Genomic DNA, 14,864 nt, shown 5'->3' on the forward strand with positions numbered 1-14,864 from the left:
GTAGCCAAGCTTAACAGGGTAGGTGAAGAAGTATATTTTAAGAGTGCTTTATTTAGTGTATTTTTTGATAAGGTAGTGAGGTGTGGTATTATGAAGTAGCAACACATCTGCTGACACTGGCAGCAGCAACACACCCGCTGACAGTGGTAGCAGCAACACACACGCTGATAGGGGCAGCAGCAACACAGACACGCTGACAGGGGCAGCAGCAACACACACGCTGATAGGGGCAGCAGCAACACACACCCTCTGACACTAGCAGCAGCAACACACCCGCTGACACTAGCAGCAGTAACACGCCCGCTGACACTGGCAGCAGCAACACACACCCGCTGACAGGGGAAGCAGCAACACATGCACAACCAGGGGGCAGCAACTCACCACCACTCAACACAAAACTCGAGGTACACCCATTTTCAAGTTGTTTATTTCTATCAGCTGAGTGTCTGGGGGGTGGGACTGCCTCTGCAGGTAGGTATATAAGGGCCAGAGACAGCCGGATGGCCATTAGTTCGCCTCAACTACTCATCCTAACAACACCTCGGCGTCCTCTCGTCATGTTTGCCAAGCTTGTAAGTTGCCTTGTGTTGATTTGATGTAGTTTTCTCGCTACCTAAACTATTTCTAATCACTCTAATCAAAGTTAATACTATTGTAATTAGATATAGTTTAGATAGAACATCTGTGGTTTGCACGGGGAGTTTGATCTCTAGTATATATACACTGATTTTGAAATCAAAATTACTATTAAACTGGGAAAGTTTGAAATATGTAGAGGATATTAAACTAGAAAATTTATAACTTTGTCTTGGGGCTAGTTCCTTTTTCTTATTTTCTGTTATAAACGTAACAGCTTTATTTTTGTCTTCCCCCTGCTTGATTTATTATATTTCTTCCCTTTATTTTTCTCTAAATTTGCTATATCTATGTGTTGTCACAAACTTCATTACCTGTCATCCCGAGTCAACTCTATAAACCTTCACCTCTCTGTCAACGAACACCACCTCTGTCAACCTTCCTCCACATCTGTCAACCTTCTCCCACATCTGTCTGCTTCCAGCACCTCTGTCAACCATCTCCACATCTGTCTGCTTCCAGCACCTCTGTCAACATACTCTCATGTCAATCTTCACCATCTCTGTCTCAACCATCACAGCGTTCGTCACTCATATAGTCTGTTCCCACAGGCAATAAAGCTCGTAATGGCTTTGATGGTCCTCATGGCCCTAGCGGAGGCTGCTCCCGGCTATCTTGGAGGCACCGGAGGCTATGGTGGCGGCTTTGGAGCCTACGGAGGCTACGGAGCTTATGGACATGGCTTTGGCAACGGCGGTGGATACGGGGGCGGATTCGGTAAGATTAATCTTGGATTATCATCGTTAATCAGATGTTTATTTATCTCCTGACTTCGTAGGTCTTAGCGGATTGTAAATGATTTTACCTGTAATTCAATAGATCGAAGTAAAATGTAAACATTTCCAAATAATATTTAGACTTTTAAGATTTCAGTAAGTATTTTGATCATATATATTTCAACTGTACCAAAATCAACTATTTCAAGTGCCTCAAGCTGGTTTCTGTAAAGTTTTTATTAGCAGTAAGTAAACACTGACATTGTAAATTTTATTTTTATTGCAGGTTACGGCAAGTAAAAAGTCTAAATGCTCACCTCTCCGTCTACCTGTTGGCCTCTTGACCCACCTGTTGGTTTCCTGGCCCACCTGTTGGTCTCGCAGCAAACTTTAATTGTTCACCTGCTAGGCTTGCAGTCCATCTGTTAGTCTCATGACTTACCTGTTAGATTCCTAGTCTACCTGTTAGTCTCGTGGATCATTTGACATTCTCGCAGCCCATCTCTTGATCTAGTGGCCAACCTGTTGGTCTTCAAGCAATCATTTGTTGGTCACTTGGCCCACCTGCTGGTCTCATGGACCACTTGGTGGTCTTGTGACCCAGCTGTTGATCATTTGACCCACCTATTTACTATTCTACGTAATTGTATGACATGAATTTCTTAATGCGTAATGAACTGTGAAGTTTTTAATAAAATTTATAGGAAAAACGTTTTATACATAACCTAAGATTTAAAAGAAAAATAATATTTACATATGTGTGTTTAAATATTTAAAAACCTTAATACGAAAGTATTGGTAAAAAAGCTTAGACAACATAATGATCAGATTAAATAATATATCAACAAAAGTGATGAACAAATGGCCAAAATGTGGAAAAATATATAATTGAATAGAAATTAAATAACTGCCAAAAATATTATTCTATATTTTACTCATTATTTGTATTTATTCACTTCCTGTTCCTACTCACTTTGTGGATTTCCCACTTGTTATTTTCGCCGAGTCTGGGTCTGGATTCATGAAGCAATTACGTAACCACTTACGAAACCTCTGCATCTTTCACCAAGCCTGGCTGCTTTATTGACGTTTAGTAAATGTTTATGAAAGTAGCTCTACAAGACTGTTTATAACAATAATAACCATGAATTCTGAGGTTTCGAAACATCGTTAACTGTTTATTAAGTGTAAGCAAACCCAATATGAGGGGAGGAAAGATGTTTAGGTTTCGTTAGTTATAGCATAGATAATTGATCAATCCTGGCCTAGTTCACACGATAGTGCTATAGGCACATTGGTTGTGTCAACTGTTATGTCTTATTCAGTTTCTGGGTTTTTAAATCTATCAGAGCAGAAAATCCAACTTCACACATGTAACTTGTTGTAATTGGAAGTAACGAAAATAATCACATCCTAAGATTAGATATTCATGTGAAACACTAATTGAAAATACTGAAAAAGTTCATGAGTTTTGCCTTGTTCTTGATGTATTGTTCCATGTGATGTGGGGCAGCTTATTTTATAATTTTTCAGATGTTAGTTTCAACCGTACAATATATTCGGGCGGTTTAAAAATAAATGGACATTTTTCCCAGTGCTTCTCATTTTCTCTTCTAAGTTCGCTTTATGAAAATGATGAAATCTGGCAAACAAAACAGGGAGGGGGTAACTATTATTCCTTGCAACCTGTTCAGACTTTCCTCAGTGACGCTGTTTTCCTAAATGTGTTGCAATAGAGTTCTAGTGTTTAGCACAGTGAGGCTTAATACAGTAGTAAAGATTTTAGTAAGCCTTTCACAACTTCAGTGTCGAAACAAATAATTTTCTTCTTGTGGTTTCAAATTAGGTCCATTTAGACATGACAAAATATGACAATTTCATTATCCATTTCGTATTACAAAATAATGCCATATCAAATTTTTGTTTCCAAAAACCAAAGAGTTATTATGAATTCTTATCTGATGAAGCTTATAATGACTGCCCCCGTGGAGGCCAGGGACCTTCAGTGTGGTACAGTAAGTGGGAATGATCACCACCATTTCTAGACACAATATTCCAGCACTCTAAATATATCTGATCCAGTGTTTTATTAAAGTTAAACAACACAGATCGTTTTGCAAACAAATATCCTCTTAACACATATTTGTAAAGACAGCAAAATTATGGTGACAAATTACGTCAGTAAGTTACCCAAAATTTAACGTTTTTGACCTTGCGACCTTGTCATAAGCGTCTCGGGACCCCAGTAATGGTTCACTTTGAAAAACCCTGCCCAAACGCTCTCGACGGGTACAGGAAGCCGGCCGCTTGTCGATGGTCTCCCTTTTTTCCTAACCTTTTCATCCAGCAAGATATTGAATTACATCAAACCCCCATGTTTATAAATGAAAAACGGTTTACACACGACTTACAACTAAAGAAGTTCGAGCATATCTCGATCTTGTTCGTTTTTCATAAGGTTTTTCTTATATAAATTAATATTATTATTATTCAATAAAATTGAATGTATAGTTAGGCGTAGGGTTGGTTAGGTGTTTAGGCTCTGCTGGCGATTATTTGTACTTGAAATACATAGATGAAGCATTTAAAATGCTGAAGCAAAATGAAGCATTTCGAGCAGAGTTCGTCAGCGAAGCACTATTCAAGAAATATTCGAACGTCATCTGTTATGAGTCGTGTGTAAACTGTTTTTAATTTATAAGCAGGGGGGGGGGGTATGACGGCGGTTAGATTAACGAGTATTTGGCCTTTGTTGATGAGGACGGGCTGTTGGAATGAATATAGCCAGAGGGCGAGTTACAGCTGTGATGAAACGGACCGGATGGAGCATCACCTGGATTCGAGTGGGTTTATGAGCGGGTACATTCGAAACCAAAAACAAGGACATTCTAATCCTTTTAATTCCGCGGGTCAGATCATTAAGATGTTACTTGTGGCTGTGTTGTGTCGAGTGAGACGGAAACGTCTCAAGTGAGAGTGAAAATGTTCATCAACAGCCGGATACGAACGAGAAAATGCATGTTTGGTCCCAGTGAGTTACGAGTGAACTATCTGTTGTGACGGTAAACAACGACTTATCTCGAGTTCCTTCCAAAGTGTTTATATTGCCCGCGAGTGCTGTAATTATTCGGTGCTGGTCTTGCATGATCCAAAAAAGTGTTCTGTAGTTATCAGTAAGAACAGGCAAGAAACTAAGACAAGAAAATCTACTGATTCAGTTCGTGACTGAATATTGACTTGGGGAAGTTTAATGTTTTGCTGTAAAAACCAATCGGAAACAGGCTTTTACTTTTACGAGTGACCTCACTAGGCGATGGAGCAAAGTGCCCTCGTCTCGTCTCAAGGTAAGCAACACCTCGAGCCTCAAGTGTACACTTAATGTGCATTACTCACTTATATATGGATTTAGACCTAATAAATTATGAACAGATTGAAATATATTTGAAGTGTATGTATAAAATCATATATTTTTAAATATCTTTATATTATTACAGGTAAGTGAATATAGCAGCTCATCGTGTGAGGGAAATCTTCCAGTTAGAGGTACGTTCCTATTTCCTTTTGTTTCCATAGGATATTTTTGGTTCTACAATTACAAAACAGCGTTAAAAATTAAGCAGTTTGGGGAAAAAAAATTTCTGTGTCTTTTACTAGTCAACGGGGATAGTTGTTGACTAGTCAGCTAGTCAACTTTACCAGCCAAGCCACATTTCCTCGACCTTCGAGGCAATATACAGCATATTTTGTTTACAAATTTATTAACGTTTTATTGTTATAGTAGCATTTGCTGTATTTATTATATATTTTTATTTGCATACATGTCAATATTTTCCCGATTATAAATAATGTTTCTTTTCGGAAATGTTATGTTTCTGTGACAAATTAAGCTAATGTTATAACGCTAGATGGAAAATACTATGAAAATGGAATGCAAATGTTAACTACTTAAATGACTTTTAGGACAGAATGAATTCTGAGAATAATACCACCATAGTTTCGTCATGATATATTTATTTTATAGATTATCCAAAAAGTAATTTACAAGATGTATTGCGTTGTATTATATCATTTACGTCTCGCTCGAGTCCCTGTTAGTGAGCAGCGTCTCCACCTAAGGCTCACCGGTGTTACATATTTCTTAAAGATATTCGACCATCCTCCATCCTTCCCTCTTCCTGCTTCTTGACTCTCAGGAGAAAGAGAGGAGTAGGAGGAGGAGAAGATGATGACCCCCGACGTTGATGATTTCTTGACCGCCTCACCGTCCGAAGTTGAAGCCTGAAGAGACACAATAACATAGGTAGAGATATACAACAATATAGGTAGAGATATACAACAACATGGGTAGAGAGATACAACAACATAGGTAGAGAGATACAACATACAAAGGGCTCGTATCGCTGGTATCTTCGATGCCTGGGTGGGGTTATTTCGTGTTTATTTGATTATCTATTGCATATTATTCACCGTGTTATTTTTCATTGTATGGCTGTGATACTTATTAAAACATTCTACAAACACACACAAACACAGTTCCCCTTACTTCCTCCGTGGGAGCCGCCATAGCCGCCCCCGTAGCCGCCACGAGCCACGCCGCCACCGTAGTGAGATCCCACCGAACCAGCATACCCGACTCCATTGTACCCGCCTCCGTACCCGGCGTACCCGAAGCCGCCACCGTAGCCTCCAAACCCGCTCCCGATGCCTCCGATGTAGCCAGGAGCCGCCTGGACTGCTGTGAGGGCCACCAGGACCAGCAGGGACATGAAGACCTGTGTAGCAAAAAGGGAAAATACAGGGTATCAGGGAGTGGTTAATGCAAGCGATTGTGGTAGATGTTGGTGGATGAAATGGTGTCAGGTGTTGACGATGAGTAGTGGAAATCGTAGTAGGTGATGAGTAGAGACGATTGTCAGAGGTGATGGTTATGAGTGAAGATGATCATAAATGATTGGTGGAGGAATATTAGTAACATTATATATATTATATATATATATATATATATATATATATATATATATATATATGTATATGTATATGTATATATATATATATATATATATATATATATATATATATATATATATATATATATATATATATATTTACTTACAGACTTAGACATGATGTTGATTGGGTGAGCAAGAGACACGTACTGACGCCCAGAAGAGTCGAAAGAGCTTATATATATCTAGACCCGCTCCCCCAGTTCCCACCCCCCACCTGTTGCTTCCCTTCCCCACCTCTTTCCGTCACCCATCCCCTCCCTCCCTTCTCCACACTTCTACCTCTACTTACCCCACAACCCCTCCCTCAGAGGGATCAATCGGGAGGAAAAAGACAGGAAGCAGCGACACAAACAAAGCGGAGACAGCAGACGTGTGAGGTGTGACGCAAGGTGTGACGCAGAGTGACTCAAAGAGTGAGCCATGTGTTGGCTAAGAGAGTGACACCAGAAAGTAGTACATGGAGTGACACAGGGAGATATGCTTAAATTTCACTCATGGGTGTGTTAATTCATCCATAGATGTGTCAATTCATTCATTAGTGTGTCATCCATAGGTGTGCCAATTCATCAATGGGTGTGTCAGAGCATCAATGAGTATGTCAGCCCATATATAGATAGATATTTATTTTTTTTGAAATAGAGTTGAAGCTGACCAATAAGGCTTGCATGGTTTGCAATACAAAAGCTCCAAGGGTTGGCATGCAAGATGCAACAAAATTATTGACTTCATCAAGAAGAGCTTTGCTTAGTGCCACAGCTTAGTGTCCAGTAGAAAGAGAGCCTCGTGGAAATAAACATTCCAATAGCTCGGTCGATAGAGCTTCGTCCTCAAACACGTGGGATCCGCGATTCGAGTCTCTTAGAGCCCAGGGGAATGGAATGACAATGTCAGATCACGAAGGAAAGATTAAGACAGGAATTTCCTTAAGTATTTTCGTATTTATTAATACATCTTCAGAAGGATGTATTAGCGGTGTGGATATATAGGCAGGAATGAGGTGAGGTGAGGAACAATGTAATTTAAGGAGATAAGGGGATATTATTTAGGTATTATTGAGACAAATGTATATCAATGATCTCATTCAAATCGCCATTTAACTGATCAATCAAAAATTTATCTAAATTATACAAACCACTAATAATGTTCAAATTGCATGACTTTGTAATCTGTATTAAAGCAGATTAAAAAATGTTTCTATTGAAAATGCTTTCACAATTCGTTACTGAAGATGTTCTTTAATATGGTTGGCATGGTAGGTAGGGTTATAGTGAGGGTTTCAGGGTTCCTGCCCGCCCCTTGAAAAGCTGGAGAAACTAGACAACTTATGAGATTCATCTTTGTACCCCATATGTTACTCTTTATTTTGTAACAAAGTTTAAATAAAACAAATATGGGTATATACAAAAGAATGGGGGTGGTAGGACAAGAAAATATTAGTGTTCAGCGAGAATTCACATGGTCTTTCTTCTCTGAATACTCCTTATTTTCTTCTCCGAAGCTTTGTGTCCCCACATTTGCACCAGAGGTGGTACCCATCTTCAAAAGGGTCATGACCCTTCTGAAGATGTATTATTAAATACGAAAGTACTTAAGGAAATTCCTGTTTCAATTCTTCCTTCGTAGTCTGACGCTGTCATATATATATGTATGTAATATGTGTGTATGTATAACTTTTCTAATTTAGAAATATATCAACGTATTCCTTATTAAAATCAATAAATTACAATTATAAATAAAACCCGACTCAGACGTCCAGCAGTCTACCAGACCTTTAGATTCGAGTTGGCTCGTCAGTCTTGCTCCACTTTCCTGTGAGTGACTGGGCGAGAGTGGTCGCCCCAGGCATTATCTTCCCGACAAAACAAAAACAATACATTGGCTCGCTTGCCTTTGCAAGGCCCCCCTCCCTCTCCCCTGTTCACTGAGAATTGCTGTTTTGTGCGCGGTTACGGAACACCCGCTTTTGTTTTGATGCCTGAATGGTCTTTTGTATGTCTGTGAGGGGGGAGAGGAGGAGGTTTGGGGGAAGGGATTGGGGTCGTGGAGCGGGATGATGTGTACGTGGACTTAAGACTGGCTTTTGTGAACAGCTGAGAGAGAGAGAGAGAGAGAGAGAGAGAGAGAGAGAAACATCAAACATCGTCTCCTATTCAATTATACAACAGCACTAACACAGAGCACCACTGGTCAGCGGGTGGCGGCGGCTGGTGAGAGGTCAGGTCAGGTCAAGTGAGGTCAATAGCCCGTGGCCTTGTAACCAAACTGTTTACAGTTATGCGATATATCGATACGCATCGTATACGCGCATATTCTTGGAGTGAGTAATACCATAGTGAGCACCTGGATGAAATTATCAGAGGGGAACGAGGTGTTAAGATAAAGATGGTAACACCTCCTTTAACACAATAAACCTGGTGTTAAATTTCAGTGAATAGTTATATAATGAATAAGGTATGTATTACTAGAAGTGTGATATATATTAGTGTAACAGGTGGGGATCACGAACATTGGGAGAACAAGTGGTATATTAAACAGTCATATAACATGTGGTATTTTATATGACTGTTTAGGATTGTATAGGATTTTTTTGAACATCTGAACAAAAATGACAATTTACAGTAAATCATGAATTGGATTTTTTTTTTTAGCACAGTGCGGACCAAACACTTTTCTAACAGGTGTTGAAAATTATCACCGGTTGAACAGGTGAGAAAAATGATCATTCGTAGAACAGGTAGTTATGCTGAAGATATTTAGAAGTTGTTCAGGAAATGCACATCCGTAGAACAACTGTTGATGAACATCAACTGTTGAGGGCTTGTTCTGGAAAGGATATTGGGTTGTATAAGATATATCGTACACGATTTATTGTGTTGTATAGGATTTATTGTGTTGTATAAGAGGATGTTCAGTGTTGTATACAAAGGTGAACTGTGTAGCATATGAGGGTGTATTGCATGTTGCATAAATGATGCATTATGTTGTATAAAAGGGTGAATTGTATTGTATAAGAGGTTGTATTGAGCTCTACAAGAGAGTGTATTATGTTGAATAAGTCGGATTAATGTGTTTGTGTAGTAGAGTGTATTATGCTGTATTAGATGATGTATTAAATACATAAATGTGGCTGAAGTGTTTGTGATAAAGTATTCGCCAAACTTTTGCGTCTGAAAGCGTATAATAAACCTAACCTGTTTGGTTATTTAAATTAATAATTTACCTTTTAATATATCAAAGACTCCATCTTATCATTGGTAATATTACCTTAACACGAACATAAATCTTTGACCAAAAATATCCCACATTTTTTAATTACCTGTAATTAATATCATGGTAATGATCAATATACTATTTGTCAATACATTCACGGAGATCAGGTCAATGAATAAGTAATGAATCAATTCGGAGTTAATTAATTATTCCAAATGGTTTCACACACACGCCAAATTGTATCTCTTTTTGCCACTAATTTTGTGATCATTAGTCGGTAATTAAGATAATTTGAGAATACGGCACCGATAATTCTCATGTTCAGCTGTTGCAATAATTATCACAATATTGCATTCTTGAACACACACACACACACACACACACACACACACACACACACACACACACACACACACACAAAACACAAATATCAAACACAAAACAAATGTTGGAAAAGGTTCAGAGGTATGCCACTAGGCTGGACTCAGAGCTGAGGGGTATGAGGTACGAGGAAAGATTACTAGAACGAAACCTCACGATACTGGAAGACAGAAGAGTTAGGATAGACATGATCACCACATATAAAATTATGTAGGCAGACTACATACACAGTTTCAAATGTAGATATGACAGAGCCCAATAGCCTCAGGAATCTTTACACCAGTCGATGTAGAGGGTTGATTCTTAGGGATATATGTACTCACCTCTCTCAAACTCAACTCTTCAAGATTATATATCATTATATATTATATATCATATATATATATATATATATATATATATATATATATATATATATATATATATATATATATATATATATATATATATATATATATATATAAATAATGAGATGTAAGCCAAGGGGAATTCAGAAAGCAAGAAAACAAGAGCGAAGGGAAGAAGGATAATTAATCCTATTCATCTCTCAGCCGTCTAGGGCTTGTCCTGAGTCAATTATAGTGGGTTTAGGTGGTCAGTCAATCACTTATCGATTATCCATGGGTTTCATCTCCCTGATTTGGGTACAGAGCACGGACATGGTCAATACTCCCACCCCCAAGACCACTACACCCACGAACGTAGGTGTAGTGTAGGGTCTAGAGGAATAAAGATGGGGTGGGGAGTAGTGATGGGCTTGGGAGAAATGGGGGTGGGGAGGAAGAGTGAGGAGGGGAGAAGAGATGGAGTGGGGAGGAGTGATAGGGTGTGATGTGGTATGGAAGGAAAACCAGGAGTGTGGGGGGTTGCTTTTTAGGGATAATAAGCCTAAAGAGTTGAAAGAAGGGTGTTGAAATGGAAGATAAATTGGGAATAAAAATGAGATAAAAAGCTTAAGCAAACAAGATAATAATAAAGGGGAAATTTGAGGACAGGTATAGATTATGGAAGCATATGGAGGAACTGGAACAGACCTGGTGATAGATTGCTCTCTGTCTGCAGATCTCTTTCTCTCTCTCTCTCTCTCTCTCTCTCTCTCTCTCTCTCTCTCTCTCTCTCTCTCTCTCTCTCTCTCTCTCTCTCTCTCTCTCTCTCTCTCTCTCTCTCCTCCCCAAAAACAACAATTTAAACACATCCTCTCTCTCTTTATTTTCTTTACAACTTAGAGTGGCAGTCTGATGCACAATTTGCCACGCAAATTCGTCTGTAATAAAGATTCGCACCAGAGCCTCTCTTTGGGACAGGTGTTTGGCATATCCACGCGTCATTATGCGCAGAATGCAAATTAGCTGTATATGTGATCATTTAGCCCATCTAGTGTGCGGACGGCTCTAAATTGGTCTTTTATCTACGGGCATTCCGACTCACTCTTCTGAATGAAGACATGAATAAAATATCGTTTGTTACCTAGAGATTTTGCGCCCCTTTGACAAACATTTTTTGTTTTGTTTTTTTAAGAGAGAGAGAGAGAGAGAGAGAGAGAGAGAGAGAGAGAGAGAGAGAGAGAGAGGAGGGTGGATTAAGGGTAATGGAGAAAAGAGAGGGAAAGACAATGAGTGAGGGACCGTACGTTTTTAAGGTTTAATATATGGACAGAGAAGTATAGAGAGTCTCAAACAGAATAACAATCCATTTCAAGAATGATGATATCACATCTACTTTAAATACATTACAGAAATGCCAGTATGGACTGTCAATTCTTTGACACTCAAGTAAGAAGTTTCCATATCGGCCGTTAGCTAAATGACATACATTAAAAATCATATTTATATTAACCATTAGTATACTGACATACATTACAAATGTCCATATCGACCATTCGTCAATTGCATAAATTAAATAGTTTCCATATCAGCCATTTAATAGCACCCATTAGAAAAGTGTCTATATCGACCATTCGTTATTTGACACAACAAATAATGTCCGTAGGAACCATTCAATAATTGACACCCCCTTAAATGCGTCAGTATTGACCATTCGTTAACTGGCACACACATTAGTCTATATCGAACGTTTGATAATTGACATTAAAAAGGAGACTAAATCGTCCGTCCTTTAATTGACACACATTAAAAGGTGTTGATATCGACCGTTCGCTCACTGACACAGATACAGAAGGCTCTCCTCGACTGAGCGTAGCAGTGTATTATAATCACTCCTCTCTAATAACTCAGGTTGTGACAACTCTGCTAAAGTTCTTGCTGATACGACTCTTACCTTAATGTCTCCTGCTGTAATGACTCCTAATGAAATAACTCTTGCTGTAATAATTACATGTTTACAGAACGTATAGCAGGGCAGTACGTAACCAGGATCTTCCAATATCTAACATATCTGACCTGATAGCGTTTTGATGACATGAGTGAGTGACCTGATCAGTAAGTTTTATCACTTACTAATAGATGGCTTTGGAATAGTTTCGAATTTAAATAAGTTAAAGGAGCTGTCAGGCTGTAAACTGTTGTTGAAAGAGAATTATGATTTTTTGTTGCATCACTGAGTTGCCAGCTCTCTAGTGCATGGGGAAATTCTGCATTTTCCGGTCTTTAAATACCAGACAGGTCTTGCAAGTTTCGCTTCAGGTTATTGAAAACCATTTACAAACCTTATTGCCAAAATAACAGGAAATAGTTGGAAGATGATGAAGGTGATCACAGTTCTTTAAATATCTCAACCCACACATATGGGAGGAAAATAAAAAACTGATATATATATATATATATATATATATATATATATATATATATATATATATATATATATATATATATATATATATGACAATGTCAGACCACGGAGGAAAATGAAACAGGAATTTCCTTAAGTACTTTCGTATATTAAATACATCTTCAGAAGGAATTCCTTCTGAAGATGTATTTAATATACGAAAGTACTTAAGGAAATTCCTGTTTCATTTTCCTCCGTGGTCTGACATTGTCATATATATATATATATATATATATATATATATATATATATATATATATATATATATATATATATGTCGTACCTAATAGCCAGAACGCACTTCTCAGCCTACTATGCAGGGCCCGATTTGCCTAATAAGCCAAGTTTTCCTGAATTAATATATTTTCTCTAATTTTTTTCTTATGAAATGATAAAGCTACCCATTTCATTATGTATGAGGTCAAATTTGTTTTATTGTAGTTAAAATTAACGTAGATATATGACCGAACCTAACCAACCCTACCTAACCTAACCTAACCTATCTTTATAGGTTAGGTTGGGTTAGATAACCGAAAAAGGTAGGTTAGGTTAGGTTAGGTAGGTTAGGTCGTCGAAAAAACATTAATTCATGAAAACTTGGCTTATTAGGCAAATTGGGCCTTGCATAGTAGGCTGAGAAGTGCGTTCTGGCTACTAGGTACGACATATATATATATATATATATATATATATATATATATATATATATATATATATATATATATATATATATATATATATATATATATATATAAAAAATAGGGGGGAATAATACCATTAAGAGGCTTTCTTATCTTTTTGCCTCAGTTTCGATCCAGGAAGGACCGAAACATCGCCACTTTCCCCGTCACATGTGCGGGTAAGCTACGTTTTCAGGAATGTTATTGTGATTTATTTCCTAAAATACTTTAAATCTTATATAATCCAAACTCCGGAAAATAACGCCCAGAGGAACCTTGAAGTGATCCACGAATACCTTTCTGTCTACAATCATACAACCCGTAAACAAGTGAGACCCGTCCGTTTATTTATACAACTCAAGCCCACTTGTGAATTAAGCCCAAAACAAATACACGCACGGCAAATAAAACAAAAAACTGGTGTTTCCACTTGCTTAAAGAGTCTATTGACATCTCCCTTCATACTCCGCCTCTCCTCTCGTCCTTCTTTACCATTTTCAAAGACTCTAACAAGCCATTTCGACCTCGCTTGAACAACCTGCTGCTTCCACAGCTCGACTGAACAAACCGACGTAACGAGGCAGGGAACCAGCAAGGCGAAAAAGAGGGGAATTACCGAACGACTACACACGTGGGAACTGGAGGCAGGAGGAACAGGTGATGGTAGTGGGGCCGCCACCCAGCTCCGTGTGTCCTCAGCTGATGACGCTGCTGTTGCTGCTGGCACTATTGCTCCTGTTAGCGGTTGCACTGTTGCTGTTGTTGGTGCTGGCACTGTTGATGCTGGCACTATTGCTCCTGTTAGCGGTGGCACTGTTGCTGTTGTTGATGCTGGCACTATTGCTCCTGTTAGCGGTTGCACTGTTGCTGTTGTTGGTGCTGGCACTGTTGATGCTGGCACTGTTGCTCCTGTTAGCGGTTGCACTGTTGCTGGTGCTGGCACTGTTGCTCCTGTTAGCGGTGGCACTGTTGCTGTTGTTGATGCTGACACTATTGCTTCTGTTAGCGGTGGCACTGTTGCTGCTGGCACTGTTGATGCTGGCACTATAGCTCCTGTTAGCGGTGGCACTGTTGCTGTTGTTGGTGCTGGCACTATTGCTGCTGCCTTTGGTTAACTTTAATGCTGGTGGCCATATGAATACCCATTCTTGATGGAATTTATTAAGTAGTTTAAAAAAAGCATTGTTCAATGCTAGAAATAGCAAAACGATTGGTTAGTGGTAGAAGTTAAGCACACATGAGTCAAAGAGATGTCAGAAGAAACTTATTTAGTGTTACAGTTGAAAATAAGAGGAATGAGCAGAAGGAATACGTGCCTAAAACTAACTCAATAAAGTACAGATCCTTACATATTATAGAAGAATAGGGAAACCGAGTTATTTAAATTTATCTAATGAATATTCGCAAAAAGTAGTAAAGACCTGATACTCCTCCCTCCAGACCTA

General features: G+C 38.6%; 3 protein-coding genes across 3 annotated transcripts; 2 read left to right on the top strand and 1 right to left on the bottom strand.

Moving 5' to 3' along the window:
• The first annotated feature begins 415 nt into the window (after positions 1–415).
• Positions 416–2,062, top strand: LOC123769094 (heterogeneous nuclear ribonucleoprotein A/B). Its single transcript, XM_045760045.2, has 3 exons — positions 416–572; positions 1,188–1,353; positions 1,639–2,062. The coding sequence occupies exons 1-3, from the start codon at positions 501–503 to the stop codon at positions 1,650–1,652; spliced, it is 252 nt and encodes an 83-aa protein (XP_045616001.1). The 5' UTR covers positions 416–500; the 3' UTR covers positions 1,653–2,062.
• A 3,350-nt stretch (positions 2,063–5,412) lies between these two features.
• On the bottom strand, positions 5,413–6,495 carry LOC123769095 (uncharacterized). Its single transcript, XM_045760047.2, has 3 exons — positions 6,466–6,495; positions 5,896–6,124; positions 5,413–5,630 (listed from the first exon to the last, which is right to left on the bottom strand). The coding sequence occupies exons 1-3, from the start codon at positions 6,475–6,477 to the stop codon at positions 5,611–5,613; spliced, it is 261 nt and encodes an 86-aa protein (XP_045616003.1). The 5' UTR covers positions 6,478–6,495; the 3' UTR covers positions 5,413–5,610.
• Positions 6,496–10,016: 3,521 nt separating this feature from the next.
• On the top strand, positions 10,017–14,534 carry LOC123769075 (spore coat protein SP65-like). Its single transcript, XM_069309245.1, has 2 exons — positions 10,017–10,036; positions 13,973–14,534. The coding sequence occupies exons 1-2, from the start codon at positions 10,017–10,019 to the stop codon at positions 14,532–14,534; spliced, it is 582 nt and encodes a 193-aa protein (XP_069165346.1).
• Positions 14,535–14,864: the final 330 nt, after the last annotated feature.

Source organism: Procambarus clarkii, chromosome 64 (assembly GCF_040958095.1).
Source record: "Procambarus clarkii isolate CNS0578487 chromosome 64, FALCON_Pclarkii_2.0, whole genome shotgun sequence".
In the NCBI taxonomy this organism is placed as follows: Eukaryota; Metazoa; Arthropoda; class Malacostraca; order Decapoda; family Cambaridae; genus Procambarus; species Procambarus clarkii.

Excerpts from the sequence above, each read along its gene's own strand:
- LOC123769094 (XM_045760045.2), top strand. The coding sequence starts at position 501 with ATGGCCATTAGTTCGCCTCAACTACTCATCCTAACAACACCTCGGCGT. Across the intron at positions 573-1,187 it reads TCGTCATGTTTGCCAAGCTT|GCAATAAAGCTCGTAATGGC; the intron begins GTAAGTTGCCTT and ends CTGTTCCCACAG.
- LOC123769075 (XM_069309245.1), top strand. The coding sequence starts at position 10,017 with ATGTTGGAAAAGGTTCAGAG. Across the intron at positions 10,037-13,972 it reads ATGTTGGAAAAGGTTCAGAG|CTCGACTGAACAAACCGACG; the intron begins GTATGCCACTAG and ends CTGCTTCCACAG.
- LOC123769095 (XM_045760047.2), bottom strand. Across the intron at positions 5,631-5,895 it reads TGGCGGCTCCCACGGAGGAA|GCTTCAACTTCGGACGGTGA; the intron begins GTAAGGGGAACT and ends GTGTCTCTTCAG.